This window comes from Solanum dulcamara, chromosome 5, assembly GCF_947179165.1.
Source record: "Solanum dulcamara chromosome 5, daSolDulc1.2, whole genome shotgun sequence".
Taxonomy (NCBI): domain Eukaryota; kingdom Viridiplantae; phylum Streptophyta; class Magnoliopsida; order Solanales; family Solanaceae; genus Solanum; species Solanum dulcamara.
The window spans coordinates 4,886,208-4,911,247 of NC_077241.1; the positions used below are offsets into that span (position 1 = coordinate 4,886,208).

At 36.3% G+C, this 25,040-nt stretch overlaps 1 protein-coding gene across 2 annotated transcripts; it reads right to left on the reverse strand.

The window, feature by feature from the left end:
• Positions 1-606: 606 nt before the first annotated feature.
• On the reverse strand, positions 607-24,722 carry LOC129888845 (protein arginine N-methyltransferase 1.5). Of its 2 annotated transcripts, none has more exons than XM_055963884.1 (23): positions 24,451-24,722; positions 19,901-20,018; positions 19,220-19,329; positions 17,626-17,715; positions 17,424-17,501; positions 16,109-16,200; positions 15,897-15,972; positions 15,714-15,800; positions 12,742-12,835; positions 11,972-12,063; positions 11,846-11,881; positions 11,691-11,759; positions 6,802-6,870; positions 6,609-6,662; positions 6,427-6,501; positions 5,297-5,389; positions 5,072-5,175; positions 4,577-4,625; positions 4,377-4,463; positions 3,627-3,732; positions 2,243-2,330; positions 1,402-1,495; positions 607-1,061 (listed from the first exon to the last, which is right to left on the reverse strand). In XM_055963884.1, exons 1-23 carry the CDS (start codon positions 24,586-24,588, stop codon positions 978-980), a joined length of 1,983 nt encoding a protein of 660 aa, XP_055819859.1. In that variant the 5' UTR covers positions 24,589-24,722; the 3' UTR covers positions 607-977. The 2 variants fall into 2 exon arrangements, with proteins under 2 accessions (XP_055819859.1, XP_055819858.1); XM_055963883.1 differs by having other exon boundaries at positions 16,109-16,203.
• Positions 24,723-25,040: the final 318 nt, after the last annotated feature.

Here is a 25,040-nt window from a genome sequence, read left to right on the forward strand (position 1 = left end):
AGTCACTAAAGTTTATAACGTCATTTATATAGACTGTTGATTATAAATATTCATATTTATTAGTGCCGCTAAATATGATATAGCAACAGTTATATTATTATTGTTTAATAATTGATGCTAAATTCTTTATTTGTTGTAGTGTACGCCTTACGCTATTGTCACGTTAGCACTATCCGTTGTCTCTTCAACTCCAATCTCCATTTTATAGCTTCTCGAAAAAGATAATAGAATAATATTGAGCGTTAAAAATATAATTATTTATGTGGTTGTCCTTATATAGTCGTAGTGCTTATCTATTTAACTATACTAAAGAATTCTATATCTCTAACTTAAACTATGGCAGGCTTATTTTTACACTTAAATTGACTTCAACTATGTCTGGAAAAAAAAAGAAATTCTTGTAATGTGGTAGGGCAAAACTTACCATCACCTGATATTTACACCAAACCAATATTAGAACGTGTGTACTTATATATATGAGCACATATTGGAGTGTATATTTAATACATAAACACACTACATATATACTGCTTTTTAATTATTATTTTTCTAGAAAAAGACTAAAGTTTCAAATTGCACCAATATTGGTGAGGGCAAAAGACGACATTGATCAAGAAATATGAATATGATGGTCACCAATCTTGCAAAAGGATTTTACACAAGAAAGATCACATATAGCACAAGCCAAAATACATCCAAAAAAAGAAAAAGATTATTTGACAACATTGGTTTAAGGTATCTGAACCTAACTCTACAAAATTTCTACTGAACAAAAATTTTAACCACCCTGAAGAGCACAGACAATCAATTTGGCGTGTCGAGCACCAGTTGGCATTTCCAGCAACTTTCACGAAAGATAAGCGATTTGGAGCCATGATTATGACAGTTTTAACAAGCAACATTAGACTTGTTAGTCATTTGAAATTCAACATCACGCCATGCTGTCTCGAAATCCCAGACCACACTGAAGAAAATTCTTACAAGCCAACCCAATATGAGCGACCATTGCAGTTGTGTATAGGAGATGAGCTGGGAGAAGTCACGCCCCACTCGTACCAAACCTAGATTTCATCAAGCAAAAAGTCCACAGATTGGCATTTAACAAAATATCAATGAAGATGAGAGCAAATTCATACTTCAAGTAATTTTTTACTATTTGGGTTCTCGAGTATGGAGATTTGTATTATCCAATTACGGACATGGATTCAGTTTTTTTTTCCTGAGGGAGAGCAAGGATATTTTGCTTCTTCCATGTATATGATGCTTCAATCATCACATGGGAAACTCATTTCTGCCCGAAATTCATCCAAATCACACCATGTAGTTATCCTCAAAACCATTACTCTAGGCGATACAGAATGGCAAGTTCACAAACATGCATGAAACTATGAAAGTAATTACCTTTGAAGTACCACAACAACGCCAAATATGAACTTCTAGTGGAATGCCCGGATGAACACACATGGGTGTCCGCAATGGGAAAAATATAGGGAACCTGGTAAGAATGAGTAAGAAGTTGTTAATCCTTAAACCCCGACCAAAATATACCTATAGAGATTGGTGTTTGAATACACAAATATCACTTTCGTTAAAGGTCTCCTAATGGTTTAGTTGGTAATTAGTTGGGCTTCACCAAAATAAAGTGATATGTGCGGGCATACTAGGAGAGAGATGATTAAGAACGAAGCTATACGGGACAAAATGAGGGAAGCGAGGTTAAGATTGTTCATACATGTTAAGAAGAGGTGGAGGATGCACTGCTGAGAAGGTATGAGAGGTTGGTTATAGTAGGAATTAGGAGAGGTAGAGATAGGCTGAAGAACTGGGGAGTGGTGATTGGACAACACATGGTGCAGCTTCAGCTGACTGAGAACAATGACCTTAGATTGGAAGGTATGGGAGGTCGAGGATTAGTGTAGAATATTATTAGGTAGTTGAGCGTTGTCATACTACTCTAGTAGTATGATTTAGGTGCGTAGTTATTTTTTCTCCAATGTGTATCAATAATTGTTGCTACACTTGTTTTGTAAGAGACAACGGAACAACCTTTCTACCCCACAATGGTAGAGGTAAGGTTTGCGTGTAGCCTACCTTCACCAGACCCCACAAGGGTATGTATTTTTTTATATATAAGAAAGATTTACTTTATATCTACCCCAAGGTTAAACAATTAAAAGGAAGATAGGTCAAATGCCTCTATAAGCCTCTATAATAAAGTAGGCAGAAAAAAGAAGTAGCATACCAGCTAAACATGTTAGGAGTTGCTGTCGATGGTTCAATACCAAGATGAACATCCTTGTAAAGTACAGCATCAAAATAGCCTGCAAATCCTGTTATTCATAGGTAAAATCAATGAGAAGTCGAGGAGTAAAAAGAAACTATTCTTGTATAAAGCTTAAGTAAACAAGCATGTAAAACCAACAATCTAACACCAAATCCGTCCAAAAGATTACCCAGAACTATGTAACCCTTTCTCACCACTCCCTTTGCTCATGGAAAGAAGATGAATTCCACATGCTGGACAATTAAACTAGACGATATACTTGACGGCATTAAACACTAAAAGAGAATCCTTTTTTTCTATATGTTCATCCATATATTACCATTGGCATCAATAAAATGAAGTCATAAGGATGAACGACTAAAACCAGACAGGGAAACAATTGAGCAGAAGTAGTACATATTATGCCACAACCCCAAGCTAGTTTGGAACAGCTATATAGATTCTCAACGTCCATTTGGATAAAGGGAATGGACCGATTAAGATCAAGAGGGTCGAACTCAATTCACAGTGCAGAAAACATTCACATATGCCGGTATCCAAAACTAATCTTACAATCCTGGAAGTGAAAGGGGAGAAGAAAAAGATAAACACACCGGAGCCCAAAAAGACCTTTAATTGCCAGATGCTCTTGCACATTCATGCTTATCCAAATCAAATGAACAAAAGGGATTCTTCACTAAATATTCATTAACTTAGGTTTTTCCTCAAGTCATTAAAATTTCCAAGTTCTAAGATATATTTAAATCTTATTTAGCATAAAATCAATGCTTATAATTTCTTAAAAGAGGTTTTACTGGGGTCAGGTCAAAAGACCAATTGGTAACTGTTGAATAAATTTAAAACAATTGCACAAACAGATTTATTGTTAGGGCAGAACCAGGAAACACAACCAGAGTTGAATTGCAGACATGCCCAACTATCCATCCAAGACAATATATATCATATGCTCCGACCAAAAGGTTAAACCACTAGCCCAGCGAACAAAATTAATAAAGCTATGGTTCAACAGTTGAGTCAATTGTGAAACTAGTAACACGGGAACATAATTTTTGTTCTGGATTGATGTAGACTGGGTTCAATGTGTATCTCTAAAATGTCACGATTTTCTTTAGTGTATCTATCTTTACACCATCATTCACTAAAGACTAAGGCAACAGTTTGACTATATTATCCAGCAACAATTTCACAATGGTAGTGTGTTTACATACCCCTCTTCTTTGTCACACATGATCACAAATTTCTGAGTATGTAGCTGACTAGTAACTACAAATATCGTTCTTCATATTTATGGCATTTCCACAGAAAGTAAAGCACATGAAATCAGTACAAGCATAACAAATACCATGAACCAGGGCTGATCCAGTGTCAGTGGGTATATCAAATTGTAGCTTTTTATACCGATGATTGCTTTTCTTAGTTGAGTCCTCTGGATGATTGAATGTAAAGACCTAACAAAACATAGAATAACCAAATGTAAGTTACAGAAGGGATAGCTCCTCCCAATGACATACGTGAATACATTGCATCAAGGAATACATTTGAGTTAGCACCAGTGCAACCTATGCCTTCTTTCCTTTATAATTCTGTTCTTTTAACACCAGGTTCTCTTTACATTCTGTAGCACATATGATGTGGTTCACTACAGTGAGGTAGGAATGAGATGCACCAAATTCCAAAGTCACTGTTACTTATAAAGTCAAAACATTTTCCTTCTTCAAGCATCATTAATTTATTGTTCTTTTCTTCCCTACTCTTGTGAAAAACATGGGTGTTATGTTTGATTCATGTTACTGACTTTAGTTCCTGGAACACAGAGTATATTCAATTAATTGTACAAATTTCACAATGTTTATGTACTAGGCTCTTTTTGTCTTTTCCCAATAACAGTTGCAACATTTTGAAGGGAGAGAATTAACAAAGATAACTTTATGAATCTCTATTCCCTTGGGTCAGCAGTACAAGCAACTCTTATGAGTGTTTGAACACTTTGCAATGTTTAGTCTTTTCAACAGTGTATAAACTTATTTTCTGATCTCAATTCTGGAAAATTATAGAACTTAAATCAAGATGCTTCTGACTTAAATGAACTTACTGGTTGAGGAGAAGTAAGCCTTGCTACACGGTGGAACTTGACAACATAAGCAGTTTCGAAGTGCACAAGATCTTTGTGAGATTTAATCTGTAACAATAGCATCAATCCATGTAACAGTTAAAAAAGGTAGAGAGAAAATGCAAACTCAAAATGGAGGTCAATGAACCCCATATATATAATATAAAAAGATGAGTGCTTACATCATTGTATAATTTTGAAGCTGTCACAGGCTGGAAAAAACTTGTATACCTGAGATAAGCAAAGTAATTAAATATCATGGCATACTAGTAAATATTTCTAGGTATAGAGGAAAATATTCCACTTTTAGGTCAATTGAGAAATTTGCTGTCGAGGAGATATTAAATAGTGAAACTATAGGGAGAAGTGAAAAGAAAGACAGCATATGTCAAGGAGACAAACTCCCATTTTATGTGTTTATGTCACCAAAAGGTAAGTAGGTAACACTGCTCCTCTACACTACCTCTCCAAATAAGTTCAAGCGGAACCACACAAATCTAAATTATCAGACATGTGAACTAATGAGTACATTTCTACAGCAGATGCTTGAAAATGAGCAGCATTACCCCTACTCGTATGATTTTCACCACCAGAGACGTAACTCTGTAGATCGTGTTAAACCAGTGCATATCATTGAATATGAAAAGCAAATGACTATAAAAAATCTGAATACATACGATGATGGAATTGAAATTCCGTCTTCTTTCAGGAATCTTTGAGCACCATCAAGACACTCAGGTGACAGCTCATTGTCTCCAAATGACCCAAGCAATTCACTAACCTGTATTAGTAAAAAATAAATGATGAGAGGAATTCAACTGAGAATTTGCAAATGAAAGATCAAACATTATATTTTATGGATAAAATGGTTTATTTCTTCATCCGAAGAGTCAATTTAATACCAAAATGTCAGCTTTCTCAGGTGCATCCCAGCAGCGCATGTCACTTGAAATTATGGTGACAAGTTTTTCCCAGCCCTCAATCTTTAGTAAACTCTGTCTCAAATAAATAGTGTTCACCAAAGAAATAAAGAAAACATTAGTGAGAGTCCGCTAACGTAGTAAAGTAGAAGTCTGTCTGCTCCCAAATCTTCCAACAAAGGGTTTATGGAAAGAGAATAAAACATCAATTAACAAATTGGATTTTCCATCAAATTTGAAGTCAACAAAGACCCCGACTCCATAAGTGATGCCACATGCACGAAACTAAGGAAACTCTATGGATTCAGTCCAGTTTAACTAGTTATTACTTAATCCAATCTAGACTGTCCAGGATCCAACAATAACAACATACCCAGCGTAATCCCAAAAGTGAGATTTGGGGAGGGTAGGATGTACGCAGACCTTATCCATACCTTCGTGGGGTAGATACTAGAGAGGCATTTTCCGAAAGAACCATCAGCTCAAAAGACATGTATCCAACACAAGAGGAGCCACCAACTAGTAAACTTATTAATTCAAGCAAAGTTATCATTTTCTTTTGTTAGAAGACCAAGTGGAGTACTCCTTATTCCAGTAAGAAAAGAAGATAAGGTAATGTTCTTTTTTTTGATAGATCAGATATGGACTTACATAGAATTGTATACATAGCCAAAGAGGCCAACTCAAACCTAGCAGAGGTTAGATGCAAGGAAATCAGAATTTTTCTAATATGCAAATTATGCTTTTCTCCATTTACACATATCAGGTGCATGTATCATATTTATAACCATCAGGTATATGTAATATGTCTGTTAGCACACTTCACATTTTGGGATGTCTCAACATGTTTGACACCATTCCATTTCTATTCAATTTTCACAAGACTCAAGAGTTCAAATTCATTAAATATAACTCAAATTAGCATATTAACAGCCCAAAAATTTAATAATCCAGCTATTTCCACATTTTCTTTTTTCAACTAGCTAGAATAGCTACTGGAGTTTATGAGAACTAAACACATTCTAGACTTGAGAAGAGAATGAATAGCAACAATAGCCACACATCAAAAGTTCATGAAACTAAATCACATAAGACAACAGTGAATTGATTACATGTAGGGTGACGATTGCATTCGGATTTTTCTCGACAGCATAAACTCTCAACTTGCGTCCAGTCTCTTCAGCAGCCTGTCAGCAACAAGGTAAACAAAAAATATAGATAAGTTGGCATAAGGCAAATGCATATCTTCCATTTCTTCCTTGTTTTGACATTCTCTATAGGAAGATATTTAAACCTGCAGTGAAGCTCTGACAAGAGGTCCACGTCCAGCTCCAACAACCATCAAGACCTGCAACAAGCATTTGAAGAAGTCACATTAACAGCTGAGGATGCCACTAAAAGTAAACTCAGGACGACATCTCGAGCTGTTTAAATGAGTAAGTTAACATGAAAAGCAAGATAGATAATTCTCAAGAGAAAACCCTTACAGTAGTGACTGTAGATGCCTTTTCATCTGGAACCCTGTCCACTAAAGCTTTTGCGACTGCTCTTTGATACTGCCAGAATAGGAGTCAACAGTGATCATGGGACACAATTATACTAGTAAAGCAATACAGTTGAGGCACAATACTGATTAAACCACCGACTCTTCCTCACCATGCAGGCAAACGAAATTGCGAATTATTAAAAGGAGTAGGTAAAGGAATTAAGTGAAAGAGAGATAATAAGGTATAAAATGTGTGTGCATTCAAGTATGTATTTTGAGAAGGATGAGAATCTAGTTTTAGTGTCATCTACTACTTTAATCTTGGTGTTTGGTTTGAATTCATTCCATAGTGATCTGATGGATTTCCATAAACTAACACCATCGGGAGCGGTAACTTCCTTTGTCATCCAATTGTCACTCTCTTCATATTTTGCTTTTATGAATGTGCCCCATAAATTCTGATTACTATAGGAGTACCTCCAAAGCCACTTCATTCTCAAAGCTTTGCTTTGATTCTTCAGGTTCTTGATCCCCAAACCCCCAACTCTCTTTTCATCCCTTCTTTCCATCTGACTAAGTGGTACCCTTTCTTTTCCTTGATCCCTTGCCACAGAAACTTTCTCCTGATGCTATTCAACCTATTAATGGCACCTGGAGGGTCAGGAAATAAAGACATCATATATGTTGGAATGTATCAAGCACCGAGTTGACCAGAATCAGTTTCCTCCAAGTGAGAGGTACTGAGACTTCCACCTTGCTAGTTTCATCTCACACTTCTCAATCACACCATTCCAAATTTTCAAAGACTTGTCTTTGGCCCCTAAAGGCATTCCCAAATAAGTAGTTGGAAGAGCACTCACTTCACCCCCAAGAATTGACTTCAGATTTCCCATACTTGGCACTTCATTAACTGGATACAAGAAGCTTTTCCTCCGGTTAACATGAAGTCTAGACATTCCTTCGAACAAGACCAGAATCAGTCTCAGAATTTTGAGGTGGTTTCCTTCAACATCATAGAATATCTAGGAATTGTCTGCATATTGTAGATGAGTTATCCCTAGGCTTTCCCTTCCAGCTCTAGCTACTTCAAAACCTCTGAGTCATCCTTCTCTGTTTGTATTCTTAATCATATTGTTGAGTCCATCCATGATTAATAGGAAACGGAAAGGTGATAAGGGGATCAACTTGCCTTAAGCCTCTTTGTGCACTAAAAACCCCTACTGGAGAGCCATTTATCAACACTGAGAAGCTCACTGAAGATATCCAAAACTTATTCCATTGTCTCCATTTTAGGCCAAAACCCATAGAATACATTTCAAGACGGAAGTTTTCACCACAAACGACATCGTATTGGTACTTTATAACATTGTCGCACATTGTGCAAAATGCCCAGAGATTGTGAGGGAAGAAATAAAAAGGCATGTTGAGGAAGAAAAGGAGCTAAAAAGTCAAATGTCACATCAACCAAATATGACTAATCTTGATGATGATGATGATGATGAAGAAATGGAAGAAGGTGAAGTTGTGGATTTGTCGCTTCCTGCAAAATCACACAAAGGGGCAAACAACGCAACAGTCTCGTCAAGTTGTAGATCAACTGGTAGGAAAAGTCTATTAGAGTGTTATTTTCCATAGAAGCCGGGAGATAATGCAGAGAAAAGCAATAAAAAAGTTTGCATGATGTTGCCAAGGAACATTTGAGGAAACGTGCAGTTGCAGCCTTTTCACGATGGGTTTACAATGCAGAGCTCCCCTTCAATTGTGTCAATTTTACGGACTCTTTTGGAGCCTTCATTGAGATCGTAGACAATGTGGTCCGAGAATGAAGCCCCCCACTTATCATGAAATTAGTTATGTAACTAAAGAAGTGGAAGAGACAAACAAATTGTGGAGGACCCTCGGATAGAATGGAACATATTTGGATGTTCCATTATGATGGATGAGTGGACGACAAGAACTAGAAAATGATCATCAATGTGTTGGTGAATTCTCCAAAGAGAAGCTTATTTCTTGAATCCCTTGATGCGAGATTGCGAGCAACTCGTCTATTGATTCCATCAAAATGTTCTACTTGTTTCAGAACACTACATAGAAAATCGTTGCAGAGAACGTTGGTCAATTGTTACAGATAATGCAGCTGAAAACGTTAAAGAGGGTGATATGTTGAAGGAGGTGTACCCACAGATATATTGGACTCCAGATGCAGCTCATTGAATAAATTTGATGTTCGGAGACATTATCAAGGAAAGACCCCTTCACAGGTGCTTTCACTAAAGCAGTTAGGGTACATTCTTATCAATGTTAAGAGAGCGCGAAGCGGAAAAAAACGACAAGGCCCCACTTCACGCTTTAAGGGAAGAGCCCCCTTCATTGAAGTGAAACACAATTCAAAAGAAAAAAGACCAAAACAAATAGAGTCGATATATATGAGTAAAAGTTCAACTTAAAAACTAAAAAGTAGATATCACAAAATCTTCCATAGATTGTAGGACAAACAAAATCAAAACTAATAATGGTTCACATCTAATTCTTCTACAAATCTAATTCTACAAAATTGTCAAAATCTTATATTCCTCGATTATCATTATATTGCTCATCATCTTCTTCAACTCCATCATCCTCTTTTTCAACTTCATCAACTAGGCATAGACTTGTAGCTACTTCCTTTCCTCTCCTATGTAAGCTTGAAGCCCCCTTAAACCATAATGGTTCTCCTCAACTCCACTTGCCTCTACAGCAACCCCCAAGTGAAACCAAAAAATCTCTCAAAAATTATTTTATCTTCAACATTCTCAACTCCAGTTAGTCATTCATTTTTATCATCAATATTATGCAAAAGAACTGGATCAATTACATTGTGAGCATTATAACAACGCCTTAATGTTCTATTATATTTTATGTCATTGAGGAAGAGACTAGCCCGGAAGCACCTCAATGACCTAATGTTCATAAAATACATAGAACTTTGAGGCGTCTTAACAATACTAATAATATAATCGATCCAATTCTTTTGGATAATACTGATGATATCAAAGAATAACTAATTGGAGTTGGAACACTAAAGATGAAGCATTTTTTAGGGAGATCTTTATTTCACTTAGGGTGTTGATGCAGAGGCAAGTGGAGTTGAGGAGAACCATTATGGTTTAAGGGGAATACTTAAAGCTTACATAGGAGGATAAAAAAAGTAGCTACAAGTCAATCCATGGTTGATGAAATAGAAAAAGATGATGACGGAATTGAAGAAGATGATGAGCAATGTAATGACCTTGAGGGTCATTTTTTTAAAATTTGTGTGAAATTACCATTTTACCCCTATCATTAATGCCCCCGAGTATTATTTGATCGGTTTGTGTAGTTGAAAGTGTCAAAATATTAATGGTTTGTAAATTGTGCAAATTCTAGAGTTTTATAGAGTTAAAGGTGAAAAAGTGATTTTCGGTACCAACTGGAGTTACGACAGGGTAGTGGATACATTGTGATCCCTTGACCACAAGGAGGTGGCAAGGATGATGTGATATTGTGATTGAGGTATATGGTCTGCGAAACCCCCATAGGTCCTTCTTGGTAGCACAGCTTGGCAGGTGCATACGACAGGCTGTGCGACAGTCTTGATTCCACCGTACCACCACATCATAGCATCATCATATTGCATTGCATTGCATTGATATCTGTGCTGCTTGAATTATCTGGTTAATTGTGATTATGAGCTGCTATTATGGGTTTACTTTACTCGCGCCATTATATATATAAACTGACGACACTAATGCCGAAGTGGGACTTTTTTGTATGCAGGTGGAAGCGTTCCTTAGTTTATTTCATAGGTTTGATTAATTCCTTATACTCAGTCAGCTAAAACCTACTGAGTACATGTGAATTGTACTCACCCCTACTTCTGTGTCCCTTTTTGATGCAAATACTAGTCAGGATACCTCACGTGGCAGCTGATATTCTAGCGGATTGTGTATTCTCAGATTAGTGGTGAGGTCCCGAAATTCGAATCGTCACTAGTCTATCTTTATTTCTCAGTCTTTTGTATCATTCAGAGACTTATGTTGTATCTTCAGACTCGAGTCTTGTATTAGATGCTCTTTATACTTATGACACCAGGTTTTGAGATAATTTCTTCATTGTCTTTCTTTTCATTTAAATCGTGGCATGACTTTCTCTTTGGGAGTTTCGTATGAGTTTTACTTTTAGGCTTACACATCAGGTTGGATTTTGGAATGTGTGCCATCATAACCTCAGATTTTGGGTCATGACAAGCAATATAATGATAATTGAGGAATACAAGATTTTGAAAAACTTGTAGAGGTAGAACTATAGAAAAATAAGAATTAGATGTTGAACCATTAATATCTTTGATTTTGTTTGTGCTATGGTCTATGGAGGATTTTGTAGTATCTACTTCTTAGTTTGTAATTTGAAATTTTGCTTATATATATTGTCTCTATTTATTTTGGTCTTTTTTCTTTTAAATTGTGTTTCACTTCAATGAAGCGAGCGCTTTGCTTAAAGCGTGAAGAAGGGCCTTGTAGCTTTTTCCCGCTTTGTGCTCACCAATCTGAATATACACAAGCACAATGAAAGAGTCTGATCTCTTACTAACACCATGTTGTCAACATCTGTATACCTCCTTAAAGGGGCAGCCCCTTGTTTCTCCCAAAAACAACAATAGATGATAACAGATTAAATTTTAACAGATTTTTCTTTCAATCAGAAAGGAGCACACAACAAGCATATGACAGTTGCAAAAGTATGCCACTGTCAGTTTCTTTTGTAAAAGCCACATGCTTAGCACTTCAAAACATTCTAAACTATAACAACTACAATCAAGTCCCTGACTAAGTTTAGTTTAAGTTTTACTGCTGACAATAAGCTTACACATACCTGTATGTACTTGGTCGTGTCTTTCTCAAATGTTTCATAAGTTTGGGCCTCCAAATTGTCCATGAGAGGCTGAAGGAAAGAAATGCATAAAAATATAGTTCAACTACCATATGCTTATAGTAGAAAATTATGAAGATAGAGAATAAAGCATGCACCTGTAAGGGAGACTGTAAGTAATCTCTGTAACCAAGCTGAATAAGAAAAAGTCGGAGTGTCATTGAAACTTAATACAAACGAACCAACAGGTCAACAACATCCCCAACGCACAGGAGATATACTACCTCAAAGCGTTCTTGTTCAGGAAGTGGATCCATCTTCTGGTACAAATAAGCAATGTAGTCCAGGTATGACCTTAGAGGATGTCGCTGCATGCCTGAACAATGTTACAAACTAAAGCAATCTTGCTAACAATAAGAGTGGATATAAAGGAATAGATAACCTAATGCCTGCATTCCCATAGGTGCATGCTCGGGCGATCGAGAAAGAGAATATGGTGGTCAATTTGTTTTATATGGATAAACAAGGGGCTCACGAAGGATATAAATATCATAAGGCCACTCAGACGCAAATAGGACAGGATTGAAGAATTCTGCCTGATGGTGGAAGGGGGGAAGACTGTATGGTTTGAAATTGATAGGAATGAACTCTTTTATGGTGAGATCTTAATATAGAGTTAAGAGAAGGAGACAAGAGTGCGATAGAGAAAAATTATGTCGCACCAAAGCATCGAAGAGATGGTCTTAGCTTGGTTAGTAGTTGGTGCTATATTGATGACAAATAATTAAAGGGGATGGAGATGAATGTGTGAATTGGTGTTTCATACACATGGAGGATACAGGTCATCTTTTGGTTGCACTTTAGCCCTGACTGGACGACCAAAATGGTGGTTTTATGGATATTTAACATATCATGAGTATTACGGGTGACATGGAAAAAGAAACTGCAAAGTAGGACAAACCAAAAGATTGGAGTTGAACTAAGGCAGCTTAAAATACATCAGTGTTAATTTCTGATTATCAAAATAAATCTCAAATCCAGCTCAACACCATACCCTCAACGCCCTCACTTTGATTATTACTATTGTGAGAATTTGGCACTGAAGTTCCCGTGGGGAGATTCTGCATTTGTTGTCCAGAGATGACTATCTGCAGGAGACATTAGCAAGAGAAAGTTCATCGTAAGATCCCAAAAATGATGAAAATCATATGATTATCCAACAAGACAAGTAGAAGTATCGAATGCAGATAACAAATCGGGAAATAACTCAGCATATAAAAATGAGTATATATGACAACAAGACAACATATTCTCAACTTGCTAACAAATGGTTAGATGTTATGAAGATGCTACACTCGGATTGGAAGCCTAAGCACATTAACCAAAAATATGTGAGCTTAAAAAAGATCATTCAATCTAATGAAAATATTGAAACCCCTGATAAACAGATGAATTACTATAAAGCCATCTAAGAAATTTTACATATCCATCAAGTATTGATACAAGTGCATGTTACTTGAGCAAAAACTTCAGTTACTCATTTGTAGGCAAATTTTTTAAAACCGATTTGGAGCAAGTTGAATAAACCTACCAATGTATCAGCTCAAACCACAAGCTATGTACAAAATTTCGGTAATGAGTTACTAAAAATACTAAAACTGGAATAAGTGCACATAACACAAGAAATCTTGATAAATAAAACGGTAGTAGTGTAAATACTACTTGCCTACTTCCTCCCCAGTTTCAAACCATCAATTCCTTTCAACTCCTCTAGCACTCAGTGTCCTACTTGCTCTTCAGTTTTAAAGAATCCCGATTTCGTTCACCTCCTCAAACACTCCACCCTTCTTATCAAGTTAATAAAACTCCTCCAACACTCCAATTATCATTTCTATTTCTCCTCATACTCTACACGCAATTTTCTTCTATCAGGCAATGCTCCAATTCTATTTCAAGATCCTGCCTTGTAACTGGCTATTAATATGACCAGGCTACTGAGCTTTCTTCTTCATCTATAATCCCTTTCCCCAGAAATGAGTCACTGACAAGTGGTCCATGCGTTTACCACCAATGTGAACCTACACCAAGATTGACTCAAAACTTTTAGTTGCTTTCCAAATGAAACTAGACAGTGAAACCAAACACTCACAAGGGGTCTTCATCCGCGGCTGTATCACATTCTGGTAGGGACCCTATTTCCTTTTTCACACCACTTTGCAGCAATTGTTATGCTAAACTATTTTTTGCAGGACTCTTAGCGAATGAATAACGGAATTTAAAACAAATGGCAAAGACGAATCACCTAGAATAAAAGCATTTCCCAGAATTATTTTATCAAACGTGACCAACTTTTCATGTTGATTTGTTATGTCGCCCAATCATTTTTGTTTTTCCTTCAACTTCTCTTCAGGGTTGACGAGTCAATTACCATGACAGTAGTTTGGTTAGGTACCTTACTGAGGAACCCGGACTATTGGGTAGTCTTTTCCGTTGCATCTCATTCAGCTTAACCTATATCCCACCTCAAATATGCTACATTATTTTTTTTATCACAAAGAGCACCAAGGGGCTACTTCACATTGTTAAGAAATAGTTACAGCTCTAAACAGCTCAAAAATTGTCCTGCAATATGATTATTTGTGCTTTTGGTAATAATCAAAAAATTGGTTGTTTCCAGATCCAAGACTCGGTGGATAGCTAAAAAGCCTTTAATATTCTGCCTGTGCATAGCATAGACCAATCAGAGACCGTTTATATAGTCAATGTGTTCTTTTCTAAACATACTTCGCAGTTTCCCAGTTATCACTAACTATCCCATATCCACGTCCAGTTCTGACTAAATGATTCTATCTTCTTTTCTCTCAGCATGATTCGATGTGTATCCACAAAATGGTTGAATTATTTGTGCCACCTGATACTGATAGACCTGTTCTTCTTTCTTCACAGGGCAGATGCGTCATCATCCTTCTGGTGCTCTGCGTAATGGAAGACAACACAAGAGACTCTGATCATCAATACTAACCCTGCTTCTGAACCTCCTATTTTTAACGATCACGTACCCTGCTAATATTCCATCACGCCAAAGGTCTTCTCCCCTACAACGGAGTCACAGGAGAGTTATCTCCATTGAGCAGTAGGTAGATGAAGTATCTTAGGATAAAAAGACCAATTTTGGCAGTTGCCATTATGCTTCTCGCAAGCCTGCATTATCGTTCTACTGCTTCCAGATATACTAATTATGCGGCTAATCCTTCTTCCTCCTTCCAGACACCGCCTTATCTTACATACTTGCCGCCAAAGTAATAATTAAATCAAAAGGTCAAAATTCAAATTAGACAACTAGAATTGGTTTCCAGCAATTTATTTAACCTAGAGCACCAGTTTCAAAGATAATCAAAGCAATTCTGCTTTAGTTGCGGAAAACACTGGTTAGTTCAGTTAGGGAAACTACACAACAACCAGCCAAAGAAAACCATGTCCACATGATATTGGACAATTCCTGGCAGGATTTTTATTGTCCCTGTAAAAGAGATACAAAGCAAACCAGAGAAGCCCCTTATTGGAACAGTTAAGATCAATTGAATTGTGCTAAACTTACATGCATCCTTCACGTACTTGTGACAGTACTTCCTGTGGATTCTTTATCCACTAAAAATAAGTGAAAGCTGCATGTACCTGTTACAGTATAGTTCCAGACACCCATGTTGCATATGTACATATGGCCGAGTTTGTAACGCAGTAACAATAAGAATTTGTAAAAATAAAAGGTATCTACCCACAGCTAAGACATTTTCCCTACAAATGTATGCGCAAATTTGTTTTAGAGAGATAAAGAAGCATTTTCTTTATAATCAATAAAACAGTTCAAAGTAATGGCCTTTACCAGCAAATAATCAAAAAACAAAAGACAGTGCTACTCAATGAACTTGACCAGTTTTTTAACCCAATTTTTCAGATATGCATTTAACTATATTGGTAATGCAATACTCCATATTGAATCATTGAGCTGGATGTTAACGTGCTTACCTGAATTGAGTGGTTGAAAAACTCCGTCACTAGAGTTTGGTGTCGTTTCGACAAACAGGGGTAGCCACGGGCATTGGTGAGAAAAGACTGTTGAATCAGCACAGTAACATTTTCTTACTTAGAACAAAAGGAGTATCAAGAACTACAGTGGAGAAAGATGGGGCAACCCCTTGAATTTCTTACATTGGAATTAATTATAGCAGCTCTAACAGGCTCCCCAAACCATCGCGCAAGTGAATTCACAGAGGGTAATGAGGATCTACGGCAAGTAAACCGCATGTAAGTATTCTGACATAATCACGACAACGAATCTCAACAAAGAATTTTCCTCAGAGTATATCACCTAGAAACCATTAAATTTAAAATAATTACACTTCACAAATTTATATACATACAAAACATCAAGTGCAACTGAGAGCTGACTGTGATGTTCACCGAGAGTGCGGAATGAGTTCCACATTTCCCATGAATCTCTATGTTCTTCAGCCTGCTTGGTAGAAAGAAATCCATCGTCAAACTAAAGTACTAATTTTGAACTTATCTATTAAAATCTAGCATTATGGCATATAGCTCAACAACAACAACAACGAACCCAGTGTGATCCCACCATGTGGGGTCTGGGGAGGGTAGAGTGTACGCAGACCTAACCCCCACCTTAAAAGGTAGGGCGGCTGTTTCCGAAAGACCCTCGGCTTAAGAGAGAAGAACAAGGGAGGAGAAACAAGGAAAAACAAGGAAAAACAAGACATAGGTCAGTAAAGCCAGGCATATAACAGACAATATAAAGATATAAATAATGAGAGCGATAAAGCGATAAAGTCAGGGTAGGAAAGATCGGGGATAAAGGGGCATTAACTACTATAGATAAAATAGGATACCCAAAGTAGACTGGGCCAACTAATATAAGCAGTAATCCCATGCAAAATCCTATGTTAAGACAAATGAGCGCGACTACGACTACTATGGAGAACCGATCGGCCACCTAGCCCACTATCTTAGTCTGAGTCCTCCATAGCCTCCTATCTAATTATGGCATATAGCTCAAATAACATAAATGAAAATTTGGAAAGAGAAGCTTTCGGGAGATTTATCAGAGCCAATAATTAAATTTTACACTTGAGACTAAATGCAGCCAATACAGACTAAATGCAGCCAATACAAAATGATAAGCACTCCGTTCACTTCTACCAGGACAACCCCAGTACCACCAAAAAGAAAACCAGAATCACTTCCTTATCAGAAGGATACTATAAGGGAAATTAATCATCACAGTCAACGACTCAGACAGAAGGATCCAAGTATAGAATAGAAAATGCCACCGAATAAACCATTTTTTATCAAGAAAATTTTTTATTAACAATGGGCAAAAGATACCTTTAAACAAGAAGTATACCAAAAGTAACACATCTTACAAAAGATATGATTTTATACAAACGACACCCAATCTTCTATACCTACAGGAATCTCATGGGTACCCTAAAAAGAAATAAGGGAAAAGAGACTGCTTCTCAACTATACAAAATCATTCTTAATTCCATCAACATCTCTCCTATTTCTCTCTCTATATCGTCCACCAAAATTGACCATTAAAATTATGATGAATGTTATAACATCTGTCATTGGCACTGACTTTCAGTGATGACCAGTCTGACAGCTAGGTGAATATAAAGATATAGCTCTTCACTAAGCAGTCATGCAGCAATTACTCACCATAGAGTTAGGACTTCTATCTCCATCATCATCATCATCATCATCATCAGGTTTCTCCAATGGAATCCTTAGCCACAACTTCAAACCACATAAAATCAAAATGAGAATATGAAACATAAAACAAACAATCCTGGAACAAGTATTTAAAGTGAATAAAAACAGAGGAATTATAACTAAACCAAAAAAAAGACAAGATTGACACCTGCATATTGCTTAGATTCTGCAGAATTTGATTCACACATCTAGCATAATTAGCACAGGTCACTCCCTTGGGTGCAGGAAGAAGACAGGCCTGCAGGATCAGGAAATGTGTAAGCAATATACAAAAATGTTGCTTAATTCAAGCAAATAAAGGTTGCGCACACACTACAGAGAGCAAAAAGAAAGGTAACTGCATTTACACAATCATTTCCCTCCCCCATTTTCCGTATTCTTTGATGGAGGCAAACATGGAGAGGCATGCAAAAGGTGCCAACCCAACAGAAGCATTCACAGCTAGAATTTTCTTTTCATAAATCATAATAGTGGTGTTCGGATCAACTTGCATGCCTCAACAACTCAACTATTCCATCGGATACCTACACCAGTATTGATCCCTAGTAATCCTGTCCACCAAGGCTGGATGTATTCAGACACTAGTCTCACATGGTCTTTATTCTAGCTTCATCCACAGTTAGGCCACATGCATCGGTTGGCATTCACAAATAAATAATAATACTATAAATCAAGTTATCTTTAGCAGTTCTCCGCCCGAGGAGGGTTGGCCTTCAAAAATAAACAATAACGCTAGAATTCGAGTTATCTTTAGCAGTTGTCTGCCCGGGGAAAATCTAGTGGCTAATCAATGCATGTGTACATACAATGAGTTTAAGGCTGAGAATTAGGAGAAAAATTGAAGAAGTAGAACTAAATCTTCGTATAATGGCAGTGTCCAGACCAGCTTACACACACCTTGACTACTCTACCAGCTATCTGCTATTTCCCACCATCACAAGTACCGAGTAACTCTGGTCCACCAAAGTTTAGGTAGATAAAAAGAAATCATCTAGTGTGTTTTGTCTCGGCTAGGATTTAACCCCTGCTCTCCAAGTGCAAAAATTATATATATACACAAAGTGTTAACATCTTCTTTCAAAACCATTGGTTATAAACATGCTCTCTTTCAGCCTAACTTGTCTCACCGACATTCTTTCATATCACAGACACGAAAAGAACAAGTAACAAACAGAGGAGAATGAAGAGTAACAGTAACATGTGGTTCTTGCTTGTTGCCCTTCATCTTCTTAATCTACTGACTCAAAGTATAAGATCAGATTTGACAAAAGCTGATATAACAGGCATACCATTTTCACACCACTGGTACATTGTCATGTCAAGTCAACACGGTGCTTTTGGTCAAACTTCTAACATTGTTTAATGCAGCTAAAAAGAGCCTGATGGAGAGAAACAAATGATAGCAGCACATTTCTTATATCCCTAAGACACTTTGGCATAAAAAGGGAAGTTGTTATTAGAAGTTTATCCAATACTAGTTTGCATGTTGATACACTTTTATGTGAATGAAGCACACGTTTGTATGTTGGATAAGTACAAAGGACTACCATTGAATTGGGGATCAAGTGGGTGCCAACCCTGTATACTGTAGAAACAAAAGACACAGCCACAGAAGCATATATAAAAACTAAACTGCAAGAAACTACAAAAATCTGGAGATGATAAAAATAATGAGAAAAGAAAGCATTTGGAAATCAGTTTCCATTCAGTTTGCACAACATAGAATATTGCAACAGTCTCACCTGCAGTGAAAGGTGAGAAGCCCAAGCTATTTCTTGTTTCAAAGTAATCTCAGAATCCCTCCGAAGCATCTCATCTTCAGAATCCAAGTCAAGCCATGAGCTAATTTTACCTAGATCACACATGCCAGGAAATAATAAAATTGAGATAAATATGAAGAATGATCCTTTAACAAATCACTCACTACTTAGAACCTTCATGAATAGAATTCATGGTAAGGTCTATCAAGGAGACAATTAATGAACAATTTGTTTTACAATGATAGGTCAACCATGGATATTACAATGTACATCATCTGAACAATAAACAATATTAGCATCACAAAATAAAAATTGGATTCTTTCCACCTAGCTCAGGATCCATGTAATGATCCAATTTGACTAGCATCTCCACAATTCGAGAAAAAACACTAAGGCTGCATCTAATTCACTGAGGAGTAAACCCAAAAAGAATAAACCCACATACACTTGCTCTTTTTTGCAGTGCAATGAAAGAAACAACATTAAATGTGTCAATACTTGTCACGAAAAAAGCAGTAAATGTGTAAATTAGACATTAAGAGACTAACAAGGGTTTCAAACCGAAGGGGGGGATTGGGAAGACACTCACCGTACAAAATAATACACAACACTCAGTTCAACAAATATAAATTAAATCTAACAATGAATAGAAGGAAGCTCTACCAACAACATGACTACTCCATTGGGAAGGGCTTAGCACCAAGTCTGACCCAGCGAATGGAAGCACCCCAGATCCACCATTGCTACTCACCAGTAAACTAGGCCTGTAAGCAGGATCCATCTGCATCACAAAATTAAGGATTAAGCAAAGCTATATTGCTTAAAATGAAATTTATAAATTGTTATTTTCATTTCATAGACTAAGGTTTCCCTGACTATTAGCAGTCCAAGCCTTATATATTGCTCTAGACTCCAAGCAAAGATAGATATATTATTTTAGTTTAAGACACTCTAACGAGTGACATATACTTATTGTGAAAAAACAAGAGAACACATATCTTTAGCAAACACACACAACATAAACTTCAATAAATGTCTTCATAAAGTTAATGATGCTTTTAGTAAATTATGGCTACAAAGACCATATAACAATAGTAATAGAATTTTGTGGTCGCTACATGCCATCTCACTTAAAAAACACACCATCTTTCACTAAATTCTCCAAATTTCAATGTTTGTGCTAGATTTTGTCTTTGCTAGGCCTTACTGTCTCCAGACCATCTATCAATCACCACTTTCACGGGAATCGGGAAGTTCCAATTAATTACTCAATTTTATTTACCAGATGTCTATCAGCGATTTTTCTATTTTTCCAACCCTCTCTTCAACAATTATCCCAGCTTTTCATACCCTCTCTGTGCCTTCATCAATGAGATTTCAAAAGAAGGTATTTTCTCAATAGCTTCCTAATAAAGGATTGATAGGAAAAGATTGTTTGAGCTTCTACTACCAGAATTTGCCAATGAGCTCCATATTACCAAAACTAGATAGTAAGACAATCTAGTCTTTCCACTTTTAATCCTCGACAATTGGAATAGAAACAAGTTAATCGCCCTTTAATGACATAATTTGGCAATAATCATAGGTTATAAAAGCAATAGTTTGAAAAGGATACTAATGAAGTACAAGTGATAATAATTTGATAAATATTAGTTGTCTTTTCAAGAATCTAGAACTATTCTCTTGCTAAAAGGTCAAAAGGCATTCGTGATGAAATCAACTACTACTCTTATATTCATGATGATATGGAAGCGTGTTTTCATTATGAATATCTTTCAAATTAAGATTCTACCCTTACAGTAACAGTATTAATCAATATTTTAACTCATGGGTATCATTTGGTTTGCAAGATTAAGGAGAATTATTATGACACCAAAGAATGGAGAAAACATTTACTAGTTGAGAGTAAGTGGTATAATTGTGAAATGACTGCTATTGAGAAGACTGTCAATGATTTTGGTAGTTTTCCTTGTGTTTCGTCATAGACTATGTATGAGATGATTGTGAGGATATTCCTTTAGATAATTATTATCAACCAAATTATAAAAAAAGTACCAAGTAGGAGGCAGGCAGATATGGACTTTGAAGGCCAGAGAGGAAGCGAGGTATGAGGGATGGGAGTTGGGGAAGGGTACGGCACAAGAGTAAGAGTTTTTACACTTTTAGACATAGGATTCCATTGCCAACCCACGAGATAAAATTAACACCCTCATTGAAGAAAAAAGTTCAGCTTGACTAAATAATCTAGATGACAGCCCCATGAACCAATTTCGAAACAAAAATAGACACTAATGATATCCACCTTATCCCCCCAAAACCTGCCCAATACCAAGAACCAGATGACCTCTGAAATCAAGTCAAACCTTACAGTTGCTAATGTGCTCTATGCATACAAAGAACATGGATTTTACCCATGTTTCTCATGAAATCAATACCCCAACATGTTAATTGAACAAGATAAAAGAAAAAACTTAGATGCATATTTATCAACAAAAAAAAGGAAACTTAAACGTGTATTAAAACATAAAGGAAATAATGATGGCCCTGAAAGTATCACCTCACTGTAGTCTACAGGTGAGCCTACAACAAATGACATATGATTTTGATCATAAACATATGTATAGCCGACAATCCACTGAAAACTTTTAGACGCTGGCCACAAAAATAATATATTGCTCACCTTACTAGACTGGCCACAATGATAAGATACTACGATACTACTAAACTAGTGTTGTTAGATGTCTATTTAAGGCAAGTTTAAGCCTTCAAGCTTAGTGATATCATGGTTGGAAAGATGACCTAGTTCAAGTGAAGGCACCAAGCACTAAAACATTATGGCTGAATCTTTTTAATCATTAGAAATTTAGAATTAAGAAATTAGATTTGATATAAGACAACTAGTCACTGAAAATTTAAAGTACATCTATACATCTAAATCAAAAATATAAAATGGTTCTTGAACTTAATTGACTTGATTTTTACTTCAAGTTTTCTTAAACTATAATTTTCTTCAACTCATATATGAAAATAATAAGTGTCTACGATTATATTTACTTTTTCTTGCACTACATATATTTTTTTATTATTTTTGTTTCTTTTCTAAAGCCAACATCGTAATTGCACTTTGCACTAACTTTCTAGAAGACCTTGATGCTTTTCTACACTTCTCTCATTTGATAACTCTATGTCAAACCATAAATTAACAAATAAAACAACTAATTTAGTTGAAGACATAATGAAGTAAACAAAAGTGTGCTCCTCTTAATAGCCTTTTTTCTTCTCCTCTAATAGCTTTTTAAAATATGTGGTCAAACTTTTAAACATGTATTAGAGCAGGCAAAGATCTTAGGTTCAAGGATCACTACAACAACAAATTTCCACATGATAGACCCTTAAAAAATGAATCAACCCATGTGGAGGTTTGTAGGTGTATTGATGATATGATTAAGATAATAAAAGTGTCTTCTTTCTAATAGCTTAAACTTTTAAATGAAGTGATCACACAATTTAATAGATACAAATAGTAACCTTCATAGTGAACAATTTTGATTTTAGTAGAAAACCCATGATTAAAACAACAATGCAGGTGAGCCTTTTGATTTTTTAGTCTTTAAAGTGTTTTATCCAAGGATCGCTAATCACGATATTAGAATCCAATATTGGGTCCTAGATAAAATAACACCACAATTGTCGTATTTAATAATCCAGACTGGAAGCAATAATCAACTAAGCACAAGATAAAATAATCATGGATTTTATATCATTTTTCTAATCCTAGTAACCAAACAACTCATAGAGCTGCTTACCACATGTACTAAATTTTTCTTATGTAACAATCCAACTACATGGGTTTCAAATAAAGGTGGAGAAAATTGGTTTGTTTTGTATATCCGCACATAAGGTGCTCCATCATGATAAACCAAACATTATATTAGGGAGTCAAGAATATCTTCATAACACGAATGTGACATCCCAACGTATATCTCTCCCTATTCCAAATCCATTTATAGGCGACAAAAAAGTGAGAAAGCCTAATGAGAAATTTTCTTTAAGGTAAAGGAAGATTAATTGTAAAAGTGTCATCCTGTGCTACAGAACAAGATGGAAATACGTTTGTACAATTGAGACCTAGGTATCTGCTAGGTGGCTTTGATAAAGCATTGTAGAAAAGTACAATAACAACTAAAATGCCTTGATCCCAAGCAAGTTGAGATATGGATACTCATTGACCATTTGGCACCGTCTAAGCTCATCTATTCTTAGGTGCAAAAATATGGGGTTGCAAAATATAGGTATGCCATGAATTGGTGTAGAAGGAGATAGGACTTTCTCGATACTACTAAGAAGAGAAGATTACATGTTCCCACATTAACAATATGGTTCCTAGAGCTGCTGGGAAGGTTTCTCTTCACCTAGTCAATCTCAACACAAATTATAATATAGCTGAAAATAACATGGATAAGTTATGTCAGCTGGCATTTATGTGCAAGCAATTACCAGAGGATGTGAATCATATGTTGTTGCACAGACTGACAAACACATAGCAAGTCAAACAATGGACAATGTCGGATTTTTTTGGCATACAATGGTCAATGTTAGCTACAAATTTCTCCTGTCTAACCCCAAACTTTATTTTATTAGCCACTACCCATTCCAAACCCCATGTCGAGAAGTCAATAGCGGTCTCTTTCCACTTTGCTGCCTTGATAACTTGACTCACCAAGCAAGATAGTGGCATTGAAAGCTCCTTCCCACCAATCTATTCCTCAAATTATTCTTGCAAAAGATGACAAAAACCATTGATTTGCTTAGCTGCTTAGCATATTGCAATCGTTAAATTCTCCCATTTCTCAAAATCAAATGTCTACCCAATCATTATTCAGCTAGAAAACCAAGTCTTGATACTTGGAATTAAATGTAATGTCGACAGCCTGAGTGAACGTACGAAGATCACAGTTCACCAAAAATTGGGCTATATAACACCATTATTGTTACTGTAGGTGACATACTGACCATTCACACATAGCAAAATAGGCAATTCAGGCCCGTGTGTGACTGGCTAATTGGTCACCAGTAATTACATTTTGCAAATTAAATCAATAATATCCAACCATTAATCACATTTAGGATTATGGGTTACTAACTAATGGTACAACAACAAATGGGTCGATCAATTCTTGGTAAATGAGAGAACTTAAACTTCGATTACTAACCAATGGTGCGACAACAAAGTCGAATCCGCCATGAATGTTGAGGGAGAGAAGTTGAGGCATGTCATCATTGAACTCCGTCTCCACTCCGCAGTACTTAGAGTCGTTTTTCTCGTCTCCTTGCCTTTCTCCAAGAGTCATTTTTCAAGTTCTACTGCGTTTGGAGGAGCTCGAGAGTGAAGACGAAGGGAGGGTTTTGCGAGGGTTTTAGCTCATATAAGCGGAGGTGCTAGGGTTTTTTGAATTTACTCGGGTCGGATCAATTCAGGGAAAACAAAACCAGATTGACAAACTCGGGCTGAGAGGGAAGGTAATCTATGCAGCGGGTGTTAATATTTCCGTTCGATTTAGCGATTTTGATAATGATTTTTTTGATTTTTTTATCATCAACTTATCGGTTTTTAATGGTTTTAATTATTTTTTTAACGGATTAACTGACAACCCGATAGCAAATTAAATAATTATATTTATACTATTTGGTATATAAATTCCTTGACTTAGAGTTCACATTCATACTTCTATTTCTGACGGTCTCAAACTCTCGATTATTCTATAATGTGATAATGTTTACTTTTGAGCAAGATGCAATCTGT

What these genes read in the sequence shown, in the direction of transcription:
- LOC129888845 (XM_055963883.1), bottom strand. Translation starts at nt 24,588, where the DNA reads ATGACTCTTGGAGAAAGGCAAGGAGACGAGAAAAACGACTCTAAGTAC. An exon ending in CTGCTATAATTAATTCCAAT is followed by an intron (nt 15,801 to 15,896) that starts GTAAGAAATTCA and finishes CTGATTCAACAG; the next exon opens with TCTTTTCTCACCAATGCCCG. An exon ending in TGGATCAGCCCTGGTTCATG is followed by an intron (nt 2,331 to 3,626) that starts GTATTTGTTATG and finishes TATGAATAACAG; the next exon opens with GATTTGCAGGCTATTTTGAT.